General features: G+C 34.0%; 1 protein-coding gene across 3 annotated transcripts in view; it reads left to right on the top strand.

Annotated features, from left to right (window-relative positions):
* Positions 1-23956, top strand: part of LOC126854679 (NAD(+) hydrolase sarm1-like) — an 87279-nt gene that overhangs the window by 4560 nt on the left and 58763 nt on the right. The window contains exon 1 of one of the 3 annotated variants that reach the window (XM_050601633.1): positions 4076-5011. The exons of the other annotated variants lie outside the window; for them this stretch is intronic. Coding sequence (XP_050457590.1) covers positions 4925-5011 — 87 coding nt within the window. The 5' untranslated portion in view covers positions 4076-4924. Of the gene's footprint in view, positions 1-4075; positions 5012-23956 lie in introns of those variants that run through there. 3 annotated transcript variants of the gene reach the window in all.

The raw sequence follows: 23956 nt of genomic DNA, 5'->3' as shown, positions 1-23956 counted from the left end.
TTGAGAATACCTAACTTAATAGCGGCACTAAAGCGATGCATTTTCCGCGAAGGTCAATGCATATAGCAATAACGATCGTGAGGAATGCAGCTTGGTTGCGAATGCGATGGGAAATCGGAACATGAAACAATTTTCCCCACTCTAGATATCGCGTCTAAAAATAATCAAAGCAGCGTCCATGATAAGGGTATTGAAGATCAAGTATTGTTCGATGAATGTTTAAACAATTAAAGTATATTATATCATATTTTAAAATTAAATTTTATATATTGTACGTAAAATTTAAATTTAAAATTTAAATTTTACATAGAATAAATAAAGAATTTAATTTTAAAATATAATTGTATATTATTAATCTCATTAATAATTAAAAAAATATCCTTAATTTTATTCTATCTTTGTACGTTCAATATGTTTTCTTTAATTTATTCATATAATTATAATATATCTTCCCAGGCATGTAATAACAAAAGAAATAAAAAGAGGGAAGATTTTGAAAAAAAGAAAAAAAAAACAAATTAATATCTTTCGAAAATGAACGGATATATAAATCGTTGTTTTCAATTATGCTTGTATCAAATTCCAATTGAAGATTAACCGAGACGGAGGGAAAGTCTCAAACAAATTACATCGAATCGACGCGCGTATTTTATAGTTTCCCATCGATGCGCTTTAACGGGAAGGATCAAAGGAAAACGGCGCGGGAAATTAGCGGTGACGGTCACAGGACGAGAGAGACGACGCGTTGCGAATCGCGATCGGCAATCTTGAATCGATTAAGCAAAATAACTACGCGTGTGATATAAATCGCTAGCGCCGATCGAAGGGGGAAATCTAATTTGTTGGGAAACGAGACGAGAGAGAATGAGGGAGGGAGGGAGGGAGGGAGGGAGAGAGAGAGAGAAAGAGAGACGTGTGGGAATATACGATGGACGGAGTCCTTCGACCGGACGTTTCGTCAGGAATCTAATGCCTTACTCTCAGGATTTTATAGTCTACATCGCATGACACAGATCTGCACATTCAGAATGTCTTGCATTTTAGCGTAAAAATATATACATTCTATTTAATATTTATATTAATTTAATAAAACTTTTTAATTTAATAAAAAATTATATTCATATTATTTAATTGTTATATTAGTTTGAATTATTTAATATTTTTTGAATATTTTTTATACGCATTATATATAATAGGCTTAATGTTATATACATATATTTGCAAACTGTATAATATTCTATACAAAATGGAAAAAAAAAATTTTGAATTTATTTTTCAAAAAAGTGACTTCCTAGCTCGTAACTCGCGCATTTTATATTGACAAGAAAAATAAAATTCAGAATCAGCTACATATATTTTACCTTAAATATTTCTAAATTTATGATCGTAATTGTGCTCTTTTGCGATATAAATTAATTATTCATTAAATATATATTTCTCACTATCATTTTATTCGTGAAACAAATAATTCTACTCACATTTCGATGTTTTCCTCCAATCTCAGCAACCATTGTTCTTCGAATATCCATGAACTCCTTCTTTGGCACTTATCCAAGTAAGTTTAAAGTGCTGATACCAATGCAACCACTGTATTGGAAATCACTGTAAAAGTTTCGAAACACTTCGCACTCGCGTTACTTTCTTCTCGTTCGCGACGCGCGGCGACGCTCGGGTTTTAGCTGTCACAATTTTTCGGAAAAACGCGAGAGACGCGAGAGCCTTACACGCGCGAATAACCGATGCTCCGTGCAAAGCGTCGCCGTTTATTTCAAGGCCCATCGCCACTATCGACGTAAGCGATTTCCGCCGCAACGCACCCGGAAGTCGCCAGATCTTCGGAGAAACGATGATATTATTTTCCTCTGATATTCCAAATATATTTTCATCCCTTACATATCCTCTTTTTTTGATTTATCTTTCGCCAGTATCGCACATTTTATTATATATTTTTTCGTACACTAGACATTTTCTATTTAACTCGATGTTAAACTCATTTCCTTCACCATTTCATGATGACGGAAGAAACCCGAAGATCGATTATTAAAAGCGTACTTCGCGGTGCAACTGAAACCGTGGAAAATTATTGTCACGTTCGGAGAAAAATCGTCGTTCGAATTTCAAGAAATCATTCTCGATAATTTCGACGAAACGTCAAATCCCCGAGCTATATATATACATATATATATATATATATATATATATATCTATATATATATATATATATATATTTTATATATATATATATATATATATATATATATATATATATATATATAATCTCCGACATTTGGACGTCGAAAAAAACCGAGAACGCCGATAGATAAAAATCCCAATGGCCGCCGTCGAATTCGGAGAATTCGACGAAACTCGAGCCGCTCGACGCGATTCCGAGAATCCGGCCGGGCACTTTGCGAAACGGGAGCGATGTTTTGCGAACACCGTATACACTCGCGATATCGTCGCGTGCTTCGATAATACGATACTTAATAACTCCTCGTTTTAGAACTCCTCGTTTACTTCCGATACGCTTGCGAGAATCGCGGAGAGCGATGCACGCAAATGTAAGACACCGACGTAATGGCCGATGCGGCCGCTTAACGTAATCAAGTTGCGATTTGCAAACTTTATTTGTCGCGTAAAAATACTTTAACATGACGAATTAAAACTACGGCGCAAACTGTTACGAGAGAGACTCTGCGAGTTTCGCGTCGAGAATGTCCAGCGATCGCCCTCGTAAAACCGAACGCGAATTTGAGGCGATTCAAATTGCTGCTGTGACGTCACGCTCTCAACGATCTTTCGGGGGACGAGCGTTGCGCGAGATTTACGGGCGACGAAATTAGCTTCCTTGACGTTAGCGCGCGTGCGACGTGATCGGATATTACGCACTAATTTGATTTACGTACCTTTTACGCTAATTAGTGACATGTACTGATATCTAAATAACACTTTGCTCGTACGTTTTCGCGGATCGACAAGGAGAGCGGGAACGATAATCGCGAACGATTCGAAAATGAACTAGATGGCAGCAACCTGAATTGCGTTCGAAAATATATTCAGATAGGGTGATGATTTGATCGACCAATCGGGGCGAAGAAATCTTCGACTCTGATTGGTCAGTCAAACACTCTACTTTTATGAACAGATTTCCGAACGCAATTCTGAAGCCTCGTCCGATGTGGTTTGATACGTCATGCGCGCCTTTTCCGAATCGGTAAAGTTATTCATCCGTGAGTAAATTACTTTGTTTATCAATTGGCATTGTACGTGTATGTGATATTTGTATGGCATTTATATTAATTAATTATTATATTTGATGAAATGAGCATTATATTTCGGTTATTATATCAAACATGACGTCAGTTCCATGAAGCTTTGTTTATTTTTCTCTTTGCAGATTTTTGCAAATTTTTCGTGACACGCGTTATAGTAAAGGTTATTCTTCCAAATTCTATTTTTTCTACCTTTTTTCACAATTATATATCAAATAATCTTGCATTTGATTAAACGAGCATTATATTTCAATTATCATATCAAATGTGACGCTACTTTCATTACGTTAATTTTCGTGTAACGTTAAAGTATCTTTTGCATAGATTTTTCGTAACACGCGTTATAGTAAAGTCTATTTTTTCAAACTGTATTTCTACTCTCTTTCACAATTCCCTTTTACTCTTTTCCTTTTTTTTATTTCTTCTTTATTTCAAATATAGAAGGTATATAATATGGTGCGAGAGAGAGAGAGAGAGAGAGAAATAAATCTATGCAAAGGATAAAAAATCGTCATAGAGAGTGCAAAGAGCGATAGGTGGCGCTGCCGTATATTTTTTTCCTTTTTTAAAGAGGCGCGATCATGTTTCTACAAGTATATCGTGAACTCCCCGACGAGTTAATCGGAATAAAATATTCCCACGATTTCCCGTAAATACGTCGTACGCCTCTGTCTAATTATTTACATTTGCATGCCGATCGCGTCGACGCCGACGTAGGCGACGCTCGTCGTCGAGCGGGCGCTTCGGGATACATCGAAAGTGAACCTAGCGAGAGCGAACGCGGACTTCAGTGCAGTGCCGGCAGCCACATCGAAACGACGAATTTCTCTCGCGGGACGTTTCACGTGCGCGTGTGTTTGTATATATATATTATGTGCACGCGATATACGCGTTTCGTCGAGACGCTCGTTTATACGCAATAGCTGTCCGTTCGTTCGTCGATGCGGGAAAACTCGTCCGGCGTGTGGAAAGCGACGGTTTTTCAGTCAGCCAGGTTACGCGCCGGTACCGGAATTATTGTACGGTCGTTGAGGATATCGCGGATCGGCGTGAAGTGAGCGGCGCGTCACGCGCGCGCGCGGGAGACGAGCCTTGTTATGTCGGCGCTACTGACGCCGGCCAACGACGCACGTGGGTGAGCGCGAGCGAGTGGCGACCGAGCGGTGACCTTTCGCGAGTGTGACGTAATAGCGGAGCGAGCGGCGCGACGCGAGTTACGCACTCGCGCTGTGCCCGACTTGTCGAGACGCCCAATGACGTATCCCTCGACGCTATTGTTTTTGGAATTTATATAATCGACAGATTATCGTCTTTCACGTGTTCGCGATTCGAAACGTATCACATAAGCGCACGACATACGTCGAGAATGTCAAGATTCCGGTTACGACGATCTTGTCACGTCGATGATAAGAGATCTACGTGACCAGTTTTTGTTTTTACTTTCACGGTGTGTATGATTATTTTTTTACGATTACTGTGTCTACGATTTGCCTTTTATCGTTTTATCTCTACCAAAATACGCGTATGTTTACTTGGCGGACAATAACATACGGACACGGTAGTTCGTCGCGAGTGACGTAGTGATGAAATTGGTAATCGAGAAGAGATCCAGGGAAACTAAAACTGAACATATAAAAAATAAACAATAAACAATGCATACCACGGCGCCGCCGAGGGCTGTCAAGCAACTCCGAAGGAACGTCGGTCATCATGCTCCCCTGAATTATAGGAATCGTTTGGTATGTCGATTTTTATTTATTTATCTCTCATTCATATTTATCACTCTGAAATGATATTAGCAGATTTATTATTTTTTCTTCTACGATTGTTTTAACAATTTTGAACTCCTCGAGAGTATTTGAATAAGAGCATTTTCGATGCAATAAACAGTGCGTTGCACAAACGCAAGGGAACCGGTTCTCTTTTCCCTATAAGCTTTAAACACGCAATTCCCTTTCACCTTCGCAGGAGACTTATCGGCGTCATTCGTGCGTGAGATAGAATATTTTTATTTTGCATCACCGCGAAGCGTGCGTCTCGATTGTGCGTGAATATCTCCCGCGCACGTTAAATCACAGTATTATTATTAAAATAATATTTTGTAACGTAAAGCTTTAAAGCTTTTTTAATATTTTTATTTAGGATTATATAGTACTTTCAAAGCTCAATGAAACAAGATTATTCTTCTTTAAGGCAAAAACGACATAATTAAAGTTGTATTAATACTATTATTTTATGAATTATGAAATTAATCATTTTATGATATATTTGTATTGAGTTGGTGCAAAACATAGAATAGAAAACATATATAATAAAAAAAATAAAAAGAAAAAGAAATATATAAAAGAGAAATATATAATATAAATATAAAAGAATAATATTTATATAAATAGAAATATAAAATATATTTCTATGTCTATGGTACAAAAGTTTATCTCATTTTTTATTAAAAACGGGACAAACTGTTGCATCAATCCAATATTTTAAAAAGATATATACGTTGATTTATAGAACAAATTTATTTATAGACCGAATTATTGTCACCGATATATATATATATATATTTTTTTTTATACATATATAAAGATTTCGCGTTTGAGCGATAATGGATGCAAATAAGGGATGGGCTTATCAAATCTAGAGATTAGTCACGATTGATAATAATAAGCCAACTTGAGTCGCGCAAATGACAAACGAATGTTCGGGGAATCCCCGGACGATAACGCGCGCCCATTCCATCGAAGTGTCAGTTTATTTGCTTCCGCTTTTGCAGACATTCTTTTAGCACGTCGATTATTAAACCGCCATAAAGATAGCTGTCGGATATTTTCCACGTGCTCGATTATGTTATTCGACGACGAAGTTCGATCAGTCTTTTTACGATTCAATTATTCAGTTTACAATGCTCGACTATAAATGCGTAAAGATCGAACATTATTAGGTCAAGTTATGGTCAATATTTGCGAGACCAATTGATATTGCTTCTACGTAAGAATCATGCAAATCATTCGCTTAGAATTGCGAAAAGATAAAGTTAAAATATATAATGCTTATAATATGACATTATATTTTCAAAAATATTATGTATTAAATTGATAAAAAAGGTATTACTATTAACTTATTCCTATTAACTTAAAAGCATATTAAATATACACATTTTTAAATCTAAATCTATATTTAATATATTTTTCTCGGATATCTTACAACGTAAAATCTTGATCTTGATTAATATGTAGTTAAACATTCTTGAATTTAAAGTTGGATTGCGTAGATTGCAAAGTATTAATCGCGATAAAATGCGTAATAAATGCGATCGGTCGCACAAGAGCAAACTGGAATGAATCAAAAGAAAGAAAAAAATACATACCGTATGCTATAATTGAAGAAAATTGTGAATTAGAGTTAAACACGCGTTTGCAATGTTATTAGTTCTCCTTGGAATGTTTAATAAAGCGGCAAGTGGTACAGAGATCGACATGTGAATGGCGTTTGTGTTTTCAAAAATAACCGACAGTGATGTGTCATCAACGTTGCACTGCGCGATAATAACTCGCCCACGCCACAGATTATCGATAACGATTGAACGGGTTTAAATAATGTATAAACATGACCGATAAATTCATATTACAAACTTTGGAAATTTTGTGATTTATATAATATTAATTTTATTTTTTATTTGCACGATCAAATTTGATTTCTGAAGAAGGTTCTTTAAACTTTATATCAATAAGGGTCTTTATATTATTTTTATTCAAAATTTGTTAGTGCTCTATATTTTTGTCACAAAACAACTCAAAATGTATGTATTTATTATATGGTATTTTAAATATTAATTAATAATTCTGAAATTGGAAAATACATTTATTTTTCATCATTAATAAACATTTGATTGCTACATTGTATAATTCTCCCCCCTCCCCCCCTCAAATGAGTAAAAATTTTTTTTGTTTTCTGAAATATTTGAATATTTGAATTATCTAAATTTCAAAATATATCGAATTACAATAATATTTACATATTTACATTTATCTGATATTCCAAATTTTATATTAAATCGAAACTATTTAAATTGACAGCAGTATTTCGTAGATATTATTTCGTACCATCTTAACAATGATACTGTTGTCAATATTTTGTAGATTTATAAATTACTCTGAATATAACTATAATATGATGAATTAATTTCGATTATATCGGGATTACATGGATTCATATAAATCTATTGTAATTATTGCAAGCGATATGTATCGATTCAATCTGCAATATCGACACAAACATTGTTAATCAATTATCTTTATGAGCTCCGTTTTTTCCGTCTTTCATTCATTTCGCGATATTCATGAGTATATTCATCCGAAGGCGCGAGATATTATCCGTTAAGATATGATTGATTCGCGAGATGCAGACGCGCTTGTTATCGCGCGCGCGGTTGATAACGAACAGATATCACGCGGGAGTCGCAATTCATCCGACATTATGCAGATGGCTGGTGATTTTTCAAAAAAATCGGCAGCCGCCGGCGATGCGTCATTAACGCTCGTTTAACACGCCGCCCACGCCACATAGCGGCATCGGCCTTGGCCGATATTTTCATCGTTATTATTTTTCCGATTCTTTTTCATGCGAAACTAATAAAGATTGCGCCCGCGGCGTCTTGAATTATTTATGAGATTCGGGATGGAAACACGATGGCTAAGAACTAATGACAATTTTCCTCCGATCACTCCTTACGAACGTCATATGCATGTCACTTTAAGGACAGAGCGATTATTGAATGAATTTTAGCGTCAAAGTGGCGTCTTGTAGTCGCTAGCTATAATGAATGATTTTATTTATATGTATAGATTCTAGATTCTCATAAATCTTATTTTAAAAGACTAAAATAACAAGTGTTAAAGTATTAAGAGAGATTCTTTTTTACATAAATTATTTTTTTATGCTGCCTTTTAATTTTGTAATTAATATAATTGATAACTGATTGAAATTAATAATGCATTAGGTAATTTACACATGAACAGTATTTAATAAATTATAGAATTAATATGATTTTTTTGAAAGAATGAATGCGTCATCAAATAATGTTTACATGTTTCTTACATAATTATGTATTATGTATACATATAATTACGTATGCAAATTTATCTTATACAACTATGTGATATGTTAAAAATGCTTAAAATCTATGACATTATAATACTTTCAATACATAGTGTAATAAGATTATTATTATTATTATTAATCGACGTCAAATTCCTTTTCATAAATCTCGCGTAAAGGAAAAGTGAAATTATCTTGGTAGCGCTTGTAAACACCAGCTGATATAATCTTCGATAAGTAGTCTGCCGTGCCATCGATGATAAATCGATGGAGTTAGAAACGATTAATAATTCGACCTTTAACCCAATACGCGAGTTATGTTCTATCTTTGGCGTTAAAGACACGAAGCTTTTGACCTTGTTGGTGTCGACGTAACTATTAATGCAAAAGTCGTGTAATAAGACGAGGAGATTAAAACAGACAAGTGTTTCGAATAAGAAATGTGTCTCATAATCAGAAGAAGAATCAAGGAGATTGCATATCGAGTTTCGATCTCTCGATTGCCGATACGGTCTACGAACAATAACGGTCCCCCTCCATCATCATCGATGTAATTACGCGGCATATTTATATATAATGCGAAGTTTAAAATTGTACTAATAAGAGGTGAGATTTAAAAGGTTGAACTGACAAGTATTAATGCTGATTGAATGTTGCAACGTATGATTAGATAATCTTTCATCTAAACTTTCATATAGCGCAGGGATATTGTAATAAAATCAATTTTTCCCAGAGATACGATCAGCGTTTGTTTTGATAATTAATATTTACTTAAGCTGCTTATGCGATTACGAAGTATGAGGGATGGAAAATGTCGATGGAAGAAATAGGTAAATTTATTTCGATAATATTTCTCTCTCTTTTTACATGTTAAGTATGTACGTAATGTGAATTTATAAATTAAATTGATTAAATTTTAAATTTGTCATGAGATTATTTTAAAAATATTTCTCAATATTGCTTTTTTTCATTTGATATTTAATTGTACGATTAACATATTTAATCGATTAATATATTTAATTGTGTGTGTATATATGCGTTATGGAATTTACGCGATACTTACTTAGAATGTCAGGATTTTCCGTTTGTTAGATCGCGGTTTATTATTGTGATGATTGTTATTAATGATGCATAAATCAGATTGCTACATCCCGGTATTACAATTACGTAACAATGCGCGAACGAGAAGCTCAGTCTCTAATTGCCTTCGATATTACAATGTAGTTACAATTTAGCAACATTTCCTCGCGAGTACAAAGATTAATCATGGTGAGTTTGAGTTTGAGTTTCTACATATTCATCAATGTATGCGAAATTGAGCGAGGGAAATAGCGAGAGAAATATATAATAACGTCAAATAGCACTAATAGCGACAAATTGCGGAGTCGATTGAAAAAATACATATGAGTAATTATTTTAAATGATTGGAATGTATCCTTTTTTCTTTTGAGGGAACGCGGCCGTAATAGTATATGCAAATCACTCGAGTAATATTGATTCCCCTTAAGGTGTTGCGATTATACACAATGGCTGTCTGATCGGTTGGTAAGAGTATCCAGCAAATAACTAACAATAAGAATCGATCAACCCGCGTGCAAACATAATTATCGACGATTAAGATTAGCCACGCTTCGTCGATATGCAATCTCTTTGATAATCGATCCCGAGTTTCGCAATCGAGCAATCGGTAATTCGCTTTTTCTCTTCGTAATCTTGAAGGGCTTGCAATTGCCATTGTGTTATTTACACGCGAATAAACATAAAAAAATTGACTAATTTTTTGTGTTAATAATTGTATAATTTTTTTAATTTATGATTTTTTTGTTTGCCCCTCCAATTTTGCATCACATTAATATGTTGCTTTCAACTTAAAGAGAGAGCTGCTTATATTATAAATATTCTTTAAATTGGATTTTAAGATTTTACGAATTTATTAAAACATATAATATTAAATCAAATATATTAAATATTAAATTACATTGACTTCTTGAAATATATTTGTCACTAATAGAAGTAACATTTTGTTTAGCGATTTTTCACGCTTTAAGATACTTCTCAATAGCAATTAACGGCGACTTTCCGATACAGAAGTGACGTTTTCTTTTTTATGCCTCGTGTTCGGAGAAATACCATGTCGACTCGCAATACGTGTTTCACAGGGCAGACAGACAGTTTGAAAGGCTGACGGTATAAGGTATCGGCGAGAAGGCTCGTGCCGATCGTTGAATGAAATTTAATTAGGTCGCGCATGAATGAAATCGTGCTCTCGACCGTTTCGTTTCACTCTCGCGCGCATGTTATACGCTCGCTCGCTCCCGCGTGGGCGACCGGACGTGATTTAAAGCGATCGCAGCCGACCAGTTGTAAATCCGCGCCCGGCAATCTTTCGGATTTCCCTTCGGCCCACATGGTATTCCCTTTTTCGATTTCTTCAAGAATGGAAAAAATTTCAGATCAGAGGAGAGAATAGTTCGATTGGAAATTGAAATTTTAGCCACATCTAGCCAATCTAAATTAATAAAACGCGTGTGTGTAATTTATGATATTTAAATTATAGAATTTTTCATAGATAATTATTTCAGAATTACGATTTTTTAATTACCTGACGAAAGAAAGACTTCTTTATTTATTTATGTTATTTGCAAAAACATTTATAAAATTGATTGGAAAATTAATACATTTAAAAATTATCTGTGAGGGATTTTGATTTCTCACTTCTACTTGATAACGATTATTCAAATGATGTTGCTGTCACGCACGCGCAAGTGCGTACTGATACAAATGTGCGTGACGGTGCGATTTCATCCTGTTTCGTTTCTTTAGTCTTTTTTTTTTGCATACGAAATTTACAAGTCGGTCGATTTAATAAATTCGATTGCAATCGTGTCCTGAAGCGAGATCCTGCTCTTGGATGATCTCGTTTCTCATCGATATTCGTGCTGACATTAATTTATTTGCGATCGATAGCGATTTCTTTCCGTCTGACACATCGATCATGTTCGATAATTATGCCGTCACATAACCGACTTTGATTTATTATCAGGGTTGATCGATGTTTCGTTGATATTTATTCTGTCTAATGGTATCATTGCTACTGTTTTACTTTTTATTTATGTAAAAAAAAAACGGTGCTCTTTTATTAGAACAAAATTAATATCAGACTTTAATGTAATATTAAAAATTATAATTACTAAAAAATATAAATTATTAAAAAATAGTTATAAAGTTATGAATTTATATTATACAATTATAAAATAATTTTAAATCTATTGTAAAATTACACTTATGTATAAGATTTTCGTAAAATAATTTAAAAAAAAAATTGGATTTAATTGGATTAATGAGAGAAACTTTTTAACTGCTATACTGTTTTTGTCGGCAACATTTACATGAAATACAGCGGCGTGAATCACGGGTTTTATTTCGAGAGTCAAAGTGATTCTGAAATAGACGTCGTCCCACGACGAGGAAAGACGGTTCGTCTATTTAAAAGGGTCAGGCTCGGAATCTTTTTTTTCTACATTTTATCTATCAATACAGGTAAATGTGTCTTTGGAACACATTCTTGAAAAACATTTTGCATTTTATTTTTAAACATTAATATTTAAAATATATTATAAATTTTTAAAGGAAATAGAATTTATACAATAACACGAAAAACATATAAAGAAAATAATTTGATCTAAATTATAATTTATTCAAATATATTCTAAATAGTAACTATTTGTTAGCTAGTGCGTTTATTATTCAATAAGGTACAATGCAAATTTTTTTTAGCTTTTCTCTCTCTCTCTCTCTTTCTCTCAGTTACGTAAAGCTTAACAGTCACGTGGACTTTACTGTCGGTTTGGACGTCATGCCGGGGTTTCCGGTATATGTATACCTTCTTACCTACTGCCAGGATATGGAATGGAAATTGCACGACTGTGGCCTTATTGAGAAGACGTCAGTGCATTGCGAAACAAGCGGAGCCATATGCCTGATGATGTGCATCTCTCTTGCGCGAATAGAAGCAAAGCAAATAAAAATAGACAGAGACGATAAATAAAATTGAAATCAATAATAAGTACATTAAGGGCTTGTGTAGTTTTAATTATAGAATCGAGCAATACTGTTGTTAATAAAAATTAGGAAAAATTATTGAAAATACTAATTGTGAAATATATATTTTACATATAATTATTATTATAATATTTTATTATATATTATTATAATATTTTTATTCTATATATAAATTGATATAAATAATGAATACAGGATATATATATATATATATATATATATATATATATATATATAAAAAAAATCTGGTAAAGCTTCGATATCTAATATTATTGCATTAACTGAAAAATAAAAATATAATAAGAACGCGCATGCGTAATACAATTAACACTTAAATATAAAAACCAAAAGCGTTTCTTACGACATGACAGTCGGGGATTCTCGGAAGAGTTTAAAGCTTGATTGCGTTCGATCTTTTGAGCATGCCAGGCTCGAAATAATCAAAGAATAAAGATGCTCTTGGCATCAGTCTGCCATTTCATCATTCTGTTTGTACAATGTCACAGGGAAACTCGAAATTGCACTCGCTGCCAATCAAATTCGAGTCCGTGTCAAGCGTGTGTCTCTGCTTTCGAATCATAACGAACAGAAAAGACATAGAATCGGAACAGCCAGATAATTGCAACCATATAATCTTTGATATGTAATAAAATTAGTCAATATATTTTCTCCAGTAAATTAAATTAAAAAAGAGACATGATAGAATTTACAAAGACATTTTTTTATCGATTTTCTATTGAAAAAATGAAAAATATAATTGACAATAAATATCTCTCGTGACTTTCTTGCAATGTGTTTTGAAAGCACCGCATCTACGATGTTTTTTCTCCACGTGCAACACTTTGATTAATTGTTCATCATTAACGCGTCTTTCTCTCTTCCGGCTCGTTCGATTGCGTATCCTTCCATGAAGTGGATTTGCGCGTAGCATTAAAGCCGTGAAGCCGCTCTTTAGAGGAGTGTGTTTACGTAGTGCTCTTCACGCAGAAACGTCGTTCGCCAGAATCCAAATAATCACGGAAAAACGGTGCTTCTGGCGCGCTTACAAAAGCGTTTCGTCAACACCGCGGCGTCTGCGGCGTCGTAAAGGGAGAATTGGGGTCGTGCTGTAAAATCTCTACAAGTTCAAAATCTATGATTTAACATTTTAGTTTATTGTTAATTTTGATTTATTAATTTTGATTTATTATAATCTTACATGTATTTTTGAGAATATTTCAAACATTTAAAGATAATCATTAATTTCTTATTGTTATTTTAAAAATATTTTAATAAAGAGAGAGAGAGAGAATTTGAAAAAAGGGAGATGTGTGTTTAAAAAGATTTTAATTATAATTATAAAGAGTGGGATAAAAAAAAGATAAATGATGAGATATAATTATAGCTGAACAAAATGCCCCTAGAGATTTTATCTTCATTAACTATCAAACGGATAGAAAGGTTTATAATTTATACACATATTGAATGCAAAAATCGAGTCGATTAATCTATAGTCACGTTTATCTTGGATTCTCGCAGCATTAGAGTTATAAATCATTTCTGTGCTATCCAGGTCGCGGTTGGACACCGCGTGAGTTATTAGACACAATAATTGACATAAATAATGAGCATAGGATAATGGAATACGTATAGTACGACAGAACATTGTAACAGTAGTTGTCAGATCTCGATAAACCCATCATAATCGTATGTGCGATGAAAGTAACTGTACGAGAAAGCGATTGGCATTTTACGAAGCGTGAACGAATGCACGCGTGTGAGAATGTGCAACCGGTAATATATTCGCTTTGCCACTCAAATATTTCGATAGTGAGTGTTTGTTTCAGTTCTTACTTCTGAAATATTACGGCGAAATTTTAGGATTTATCTATCATTTCAAAATTATTAAATATATTTTGATACATATATTTTAGGAAATATATATCATTTCAAAATTATTAAAAGTCTTGAAAAATTTTTTTTAAGAATTAAAAAGTTTTTATAACATCTAAAAAAATATATTTTTATTTAATTTTTAAGAGAATTCTGACATTAAAAAAATTTTTTTTTAATATTAAGATTGGTCGGTTATCCATGCGGCTGTGAGATCGTAAGATCCGGCTGCAGTATTGCAGGCAACTTCATAAAGCATTCAGTGATGTTTATTTTCCCGATCGATACAATGTCCGTTTATTTGTTCGCCGCGCTAATTGTAAGTGATGCCGCCTTCTTGCAATTTTCTCTGACGCACATTAACGCGCGTGACGACGTTACTGGAGATTATTTTCGTAAAGTCTTGCGATGCGTTTACACTCGCCAGCTGATTATTTATACAGGACGAGAATCATTCGCACGATTTTCAAGCGATGTGATAAAATATGATAATACCTGATGATGATACCAGTCTGTGGACTGGAATGTTTTCGAGGAAGGAAGATTTTTCGAGTTTATTTTCGTCGTTAAAAGATTTTTATCCCCTTAACGCACCTTCTTCCCGAGGAATTTTCCAAAATGGAAATTTGCAATTCTTTCTCGCGAATCTGTTCGTGAAAGGCGGCACTTTTTGTAATTAATAACCGGCGGGCAAGCGCGCGCGTTGCTCGAATTAGACTTGCAAAGCACCGGCATGTCCGCGAGTGTACCGGTGCTGCGTATGTACCAGCGGTAACCAGCCGGCCGTCGCGAGCAAGTGTTATTAGCAAGTCAAATTTCGGAATCGAGTCTTAGGCTCGGTCTGCGGAAAAGCTTTGTACGGTTTATTTGCGTCGTGACCGGCCTGCAAGATCAGGCCTCAGGATCCATAATTCGCGACGTACGACATGGCGTAATTTCAAATACGCGACGCGCTGCGAGGCACATTAATGATAGGCGATTTGTGCGATATTTCGCGAGTGCTTGCGGGACAACATTTTAAGAGAAATCAATAAAACGCAGAACAAAAAATCTAAATAGCAATATAACAAAGGAAACGGTAAAATGATAAATGATATAGCAAATGCGATAATACATGAATTTACTCTCAAAAGTTCATTAGTTGTTTGTGTTTATTTTAATAAGAAAAAAATTATAATTCGTTAAGTAATCATTATATAACATTTTTTTTATTACAGCATCTTTTATTAGAAATTCTGATTTTTTTCAGCAGATTTTTCCCTCATTTTAATACATCTATATTAATATTTTAGGAAACAAAATTTTTAGAATTAAAAATTAATAATTGATCGTCGAAATATTTTATGTTGTTATTTATTTCATCGTAATAAATGCATAATAATTAGTGGGACCACAGGTTTTGAATTCGCCATTTCAGTGTCACTGTGAGAATTCGCGGTTACGTAAACTCGCAATCCGCGAGAGATGGCAATCAAATTGATCGTCTCTTCGTAATGGACTTGCTCGTCGTTCTCGTAGGCATTTTTTTTTTTTACCATAATTATTATTGAGGTAATTATAGACTACCAACTGGGACCCGTAGAAATGTTGATTTACACACGCGGAATCAATCTGTGGGCGTTCACATGTCTCCATTGTGTGAGAGACGCGCTTTCCCGACACATCTGTCATTAAATTGCATTAGTTCGTTCATTTCTTACCACGCGCGTCAATTCTAGTGTAATTTAACTGGCTTGCGGTGATTTTGTTGTCAACTCGCTGATCGGCAGCGTCACGTGTGCTATTATTAGTCTCAAAGTATCGCGGTGGTAAAGTGTAGCAATTTAATGTAAAGAGGATAAATATATACAATGCAATAATTATTAACATTTTTATTTATTATTCTATAATATTGCTCTGCAATAATATAATTAAAGTGTGTTATTTAATATTATCGACGCTTGCATCATCAAATATGATGATTACGAGATTCGCTTTTAACTTTTATGCTTAAACAGCAGCACCATCGGCATTCTAATGTTCGACCGACGATATCGAATCGCCGCCACATACCTCGGAATTAAACAATAGCCCAGTCGTGCATTCCTTGCGTACATGATCGGACATAGCGTGTCGGATTATGCGCGTAATAGATGATGGTTAAAGATGGCATACAAAGTGGTCTAATACGAGGTGCCACTTATTGTTAGTTAAAGATCCTTGAAGGAACTCGCTCGCGCCAGTAAATACGACGCGATTACGGATATTACATGTGTCACTCGTTTAATAGCGACAGGCTGACCCATGATATAAGACTTGTTCTCTCTCTCTCTCACTCGAATCTTATGTTATGCGATCATTTAAAAATAATTTTGTACTACTTTGATGACTTTAAAATAATTTCAAGTTATCCGAACGCAATTTTTTTTTATCGTTAAGCAGTTTTTTTAAAGGAAAAACATGTCCAGATAAATAAAAAAATATCAAGCCTTTCAAAAAATATTACTTGTTACATTTTTTTTTCAGTAAAATTTAAAAGTTTTTTCTTATATAACTGTACCCATTCATTTTTTACCTGACATTCCAACGAAGTGGTATTTTTCTAAATGAAAAAAAAAAAAGAAAAAAAATCTGTCCATGAAAGGCGTATATAGGTCGCAGCGTTATAAATTCGCGTTAACGACTCGACATGTTTCCTGCTCGTTGTTTTTTTTTTTGTCGAGAATATCGTTTCAAATCAACACGTGTCTCCTGAAAGAGGACAAGGAAGATATAACGGCGTGGCGAGACCGGAAACATTAACGTACCCGCGGACTTCGGCTTTGTTCTCGTACGCTAACGAGCGCGGTAATTCCCAAAGCGTAACACGGCCCCGGGAACACCGGTCTAGGCCTGCCGGCCCAACCTTGAAGAGGAGAGCCGTGTTATGTAACGAGGCAGAGGCGCATTCGCGAAACCTGCACGCCGCATTCCGTCTAAAAATCTACCTGTGACTGCGCGCTGTTATTCCTAGATTAAAATTCAAATCACCCGAAGGTGCTAACAATAACAGCGGAACGCGAGACTATTATTGCGACAAGAGCCCGAGTGAAATTGTGTGACGCGTTTAATAACATCAGATTTTCAATTGAGACTCTCTCGAAACTTCCACTCCAAAAATTTCAAGCGAAACATCGACAATCTCTCGTGAATGTATTGAATTTTAAATCTTATTTATTTCGCGATGTGGATTTTATTTCACGCTTGAGGAATAAATCACTATTCGCTATCAATTTGTTATACTTTTTGTTATTTTTTATAATCATTTAACCAGAGATGCAAAATTCCAAATTTTTCTAATGCAATTTATGCAATTTATGCCAGTGAGTAAAAACCGGTATTGTTAAGAAAAAAAAAATGACGAAAAATTAAGATAAAATTTAATTACATTTATATCTTTCTGTTTGAAAAATTTCACATATTAATTTAAATTTAAAAAAATTTTATTATTATATTAATTTCATTTTTTAAACATTTAAACATTTAAACTATAGCGATCAGTAAAACTTTTTAATTAAAATAAAGATATCTTTTTGCATCATGCTTATATAAATATGTATATTTTAGTATTATATATTAATTATTTTTTTAATTTTTGCTACTTTATTTTATTTGATAAAATCAGGAACAGTAAAAATCGGGGTTAACTATTTTTTTTCACTTACCGGATTTTTCTTTCCGGCCAATCCTACACTTAACTCTTGCGTTTACTGGCATCTTTCTTACGTGAACGAAAGAGATTTATTGTGCCTCGTAATAATGCATTCGTTGCACCGCTCTCGCTTGGCGACGTTTGGCCCGCTCGCTCGTGTCCCGATTACGCAACGCTATTCGGCGAAGAAAGCGCGTTATTCGGGCGCATAATCGGGCCGCCGTATATAGTGGGTGGCCGGAAAGTTCATCGTGATTAAGACTAACGTACAGAGAGAGGAGAGATTCTCCTCTTCTTCTTCTTTTTTTTTTTACTTTGGTCTTCGTTTTTTTCGCGCACGGGTCGTCTGGTGCAAGGACAGTTCGCCGTCGTCGCGACACACGTCGGTGCATTGTTGCAGCAACAATGAACGATGGCCACTCCTCCTCGCTGAATGGTGTTGTACCGTTGCTCTCTGCCGCTTACCTACGGTATTATACAACACAAGCAGCCACCTACAACAACGGACCGCGTATGCCGCGGCACGCTTATAAATTACACGTTTCGCAATTTCGTCGCGCTAAAGAGACGAGAGAACCGTCGTTGTGTTTAAAAACGTGGCATTAAAGCGTTTGCACGTAGACGAGATTAAAAGGTTGTCGAATGAAACGTCCGTTTTATCGAGAAAAGGCAAGTTAAGGCGACGAAAACTTACTACGCGGACACATATATATGTACGATTCAGTCGCGAATTTTATACGAGTTGGAATTTTGCTTAAGACATCAAACGGGATGTACAAAGTATCGATGATATCCTAAAATTTTTTATATCAAATTTGAGATAATGCTAATTATTTATATCCGTGAAAAATAAATTTGTGCAACGATAATCGTAATGTTATTATTATTACTTAAATATATTGCTATAGCCTTTAATGATCACGTTCAATATATGTCTGCGCTGCTAACAGTGTCAGGATTAAGAGTGACAGCACGCGCAATTGTTCAATTATTCTTTATAATATTCTAAAGTAGAACAAAATATTTATTTGAAGATATTTTAATGACTAAGATTAGATATACAAACAAGTGTCACATAATGTTCGGAGGTGCAGTATCTAGAGCAAGGTACATACCTATTGACAGACGGGGGCTCGGGTAATCCGCGTTTACGTAACCGCGTGAGAAAGAGTCGTTCGCTCGAGGATTAAAATCGTGTTGCAATTCGCAAACGGGAGGATCCCGCAATTGCGGGCGCAACATGTTTGTCTTGCAATTGGAACGCGTTCCACGAAGGCGAAATTGATGCCTGCCCTCGATTTGGCCGCGTATAAACTTGCTGAAATTGCTTGCAACGCTGTCATAATTCATAGCCCGCCGCGTTAACAATCGCGCTGTTGTTGCCGCATTATGCAATCAATCAATTTAATGGAAAAGTTTATGAGCTGGAGCGCTCGCACAGACGATATTCGTAACATTGTTCATATTTTTCATCGCAAAAATATATCTCCTCGCGCATTTTAGCGTTAAAGATCTATCATGAATGGAAGACTTTATTATCGCGAATATCTATTGAGATTAAGATCATCGGTCAAAAATATAACGATCACAATCAAATATAAGCTTCTCAAATAAATTAAAAAGGGGGATGAAAAAAATACTTGAACAGGATTTTTTTTTCGTTGATCATAAAATGTTTAATTTTTGATCGGATAATATATGTTTACCAACAATTCCGAGATTTTTCATAAAATTCAAGGAAAATGCATCTAAAATCCTCCGAAATCGTTAAAACTTGCAAACTTTTTCGAATCACTTCCTCGTATTTCTCTAAACGTCTCTATCAACTATTTCGGAGAGGTCATAAAAGCGTCTGCATAAATCAACGCGATTTGTTCAAGATAGCTAAGCACATTCTTCTTATTAGCGAGAGACGAAGCGATTAATGATTTGAATGAATCACTTTCAAAACGAACGGTACTACCTGTCAAAAATACAGAATGTTTCGTAAGTTCACGTCGAAAATTTTCAGAGGTCAATTATTCGACTTTTTATTTTCAGCGTCGTATATTTTTCAAATAGAATTAAAAATCGAAATATTATTGAAACATTTAATTGATCCTCTCTAATTGGATAATGTTTTTTTTATTCGTATTCTCTTTAACTTAAATTTTTCCTTTGTTTTCATCGTTAATTATTTAAAAATTATTAATATATGATATTTTTATTAAAAGAAACTCGTTCGAGGATTTCTTCACGTGTTATGTGATAACCGGATTATTCTTAGATACGTCATATATATTTTGCGACAAATTTTTTTCGGTCCCTTGCAATAATTAAGTACACGTACTTTTATGCGCGCAAATATTCGGCGAACGATGACGAGGAGGCGTTTACAGCGGAGAATGTTTACGCAAGATAAAAGTCTGTCTATATATCGTTGCACCACACACATGTAATGAGATCTGTAACAATCGTTACAGCCTTCCGCGAGAAAAATTACTGCGCGCGATGTGACGGTGAGGGAGGGGAGGGGGAGAGGGAAGGGGAACGAGGAATGTACCAGTGACAACATCGTCGTTGCTAATCATTTTCTCTGGCGAGAAGAGCGAATTACGGTTTCTCGTAAAAGGAAATTTTCGCATTAACAGTCCGGTTAGATCTCACCGGTGTGCGATAAGATATTCTCGCCGTGACGGCGCGGTTTCAAGTACGTGCGAACTACACGCAACGTGTGTGCGTGTTGCGTTGCACATGCATCAGCAGCTGCGATGGCGATAAAATTGCGTCGCGATGTCATCGTAACGTGCGATCTTTTTTAACGCATCGTCCTCGAAAAGTAGTTTTTTATGTTTTTGATCCGAGATAATTGCGAGAAAAAGATCATTTATAATTTATATTACTATTATTTATAACTATTTTTATTATTTTATTACTATTTTCTTATGTAAAATAACTTTGTTATATAAAATAACTTATACATAAATTATCGCTATTTTACATTTATTTGACAATTTAAGAATCTATTTTATGTTTATAAAAATTTTTTCTCATGGATAAAATAGTTTTTCCATGTTCATTTTGGGTATTGTATTTGTATATTTTTATTTATGTATTTTATGTTGAGAAATTTTGTTTAAAAAAAAAATCTTTGCTCGTACATTCTCGATATAAGACAGCACGAGGTGTTATTTATTGCCGTTGGTCCTTGCACGTGGCTTTAGACGCATTATGCGTGTCTAGCGAGCTTAGGCGTAAATATTTTCCATTGAAATGCTAATAAATTTGCCCGGCGCCACACCTCGGTATATCACCCCGCTATTCCCACGAGAATCTTGCGAGTTTCTACCTTGCGATCGAAAAATTATCTCTTTCCTTAAACATTAATGAAGATTTCCTTGAGTATCCATAAACTTGGATATTTTAATTTACAAATGTAAGTTCCGAAAGGAACTTGTCAGCCTAAATTATGTCTAAATACATAATAATTTTAATTAATTTATCTATAATAGTAATGTTTTAAATATATTGCTAATAATAATGATAATATATCTAAATTTTTATTTGATATTTAAATCAATATTTAATTTTATTGTATTGCATTCATATTGTGCTGATAAATAAAAAAACAGTCTAAAATTCTCTTAATTGTCGACTTTAACTCGCACGTCATTAATCATCGCAGTATATTTTTACGGAATTAATCATCTATTAATCCTTATTGTCATCGTATCTGCTCGCGTGAGAGATGCACAGGAAAATCGTTATCTGTAGCTTGTGCAAAATCTTGGCAATACTTTGCGCGGATTACATATTATAGATGCAACAAGTCACGACGTATGTAATTGCAGACTTCATGTGCAATGTGTATGTGCCAAAAACATTTTTAGATACTCGTGTATATTATTAGGAGCTATTATTTAAAATTAAAATAATACAGATGTATAGTGATATTAATGATATTTATAATAAATAAATCAATTTATATATTAATGATTAACCAAGCAAATTTATTTGAAAATCAATAGTTATAAAATCAGTTTTTATCAGTTTAATTTTGGAAAATAAAATTAAATTTAAATTAGATTTTAAATTGAAAAGTATTTGAAACTAAAATTTTGATTGTAATTTTTATTAGTATTAAACTCGTATGAAATATGGAAATTTATTATATTTAGAGGTTTTAGAAAAATAGAAATTTTATGTAATTATAATAAAAATATATAATAAAGAATGGAAGAATGGAGAGAAAAAAATAAATAAAATTTATTTAATATTTTTTATTGCACTTGAAATATTCTTTCTAGTCGTGATTTAGAGACATCGAAGTTCTACGCAACTGTAGAATTAATATTTCAGGAGCGTGCGATGATACTTGCATTGCGCCCTGACCTTACGCTAATGAGCGCGCACGCGTTACATTCTATATAATCTTTTAACAATTCGCCGCCACTCCGGTGGGTGTCAGCGATGGTATGCGGTGTCCTACGCTCTAATGAGAATTGATGTTTCCGACCATTACGCTTAATACTCCCTTCTTCCTTGCTGAAAGGCGGAAATCGTCTTACTCATACTCATTCACGCACATCTTGAAGTCGATCTAGAATTATGCTCGATGCGTAGCACATTGTTTGCTCAAACATATTATTATTTATTATTTTTCTCCTTCAACATTTCGACACTTTTGACATTTCTATATGTAAAGATTATAATTTTGCTTAATTGATTAATAAATAATATTATGCGTGACAAAAATGGGGACAAATAAAAGATCCTTAAAATTTTGTAAATCGCGTATATTTTATTGGCGTTAATAATTCGAGGGTTAAATGCGCTCGATCTAAGATCGATCACCCGTATCATAATCGAATATGCATGAAGTTATGAAGCGGTGACATGAAGATAATAAATGACCGGACAATTTCACGACATATCGAACTCATTTAAGCGCGCGTCATGGTTGAGTAAGGCGATTAGAAACGGGAGAAAAACAAATTGTACATCCGGAGCACACCATATATTAATAACGATGAAATTTATTGCTAAATTGAATCAATAATTATTGATCACTTTTTAATGAAAAATATCCTCATTAAATATTAACAAAGAGATATATATATTTATATTAATATTATTATATATTGTTATATTGCATATACAATTATATCGATTAAAATCTCTTTAATGAAAATATATATTAAAAAAATATTTTTGTTAGATAACCATGTTCAAAATGTTCAAAAATTTTAAACCTCTTTTTTAAGCTAAATCTTAAAATAATTTTTTTTTATGATAATCTTTTTATGATATTTTTCATTGATTTTTCTGACAAATTTACAATTGTAAGAAATACTCGGGGGAATTTACATCACGAATAGCGATCGAGTGACAAATAACTTGATAAGGAGTACGATTAATTTCAGTTGCAGCCGCCGACATTCTTTCGCGGGATTAATTATTTCCGGAGCATATTAGTGGTGCGTACTTTGTCGACGCGATAATAATTGTGCGTGGATAAGATAATGGACATATTCCAATCCTGGAATTGATAAAACACTATAACAGGGTCTCGTTGATTAAATAATAATCAAATTAAAGCAAATTAAAAATAAATTACCAGATTGTAATAATAATATATAATTAAAAATTTCACATAATTAAAAAATGGGCACTTTATCTGAACAATATAATAAATAATATTGAAATGCATCGTGCGTCAATAATTTTTTAAATATTCTACAGCTGAAAAAAGTATTATTAAAATATTACATCTGACCTAATTTAAATCTTAAATGCGTTATCAAGAGACCTGAGAAGATTTATTCTTCCTCCATTTAATAAGAAACGCCTACTCCTTTCAAACACCTGATTTGTATCCATCATCCCTTTGTTTCTCAAGGTTTCGCTGAACCCTCACGACCATTTAACTTACAAATTAATCAAGGCGCAGGAGCGTTGTTTCGCTCTTTCCCAACGCATGCTCATTATTCTTCCTCGTTTCTCT

This window comes from Cataglyphis hispanica, chromosome 14 (genome assembly GCF_021464435.1).
Source record: "Cataglyphis hispanica isolate Lineage 1 chromosome 14, ULB_Chis1_1.0, whole genome shotgun sequence".
In the NCBI taxonomy this organism is placed as follows: domain Eukaryota; kingdom Metazoa; phylum Arthropoda; class Insecta; order Hymenoptera; family Formicidae; genus Cataglyphis; species Cataglyphis hispanica.
This window is presented reverse-complemented; position numbering and strand designations above follow the sequence as displayed.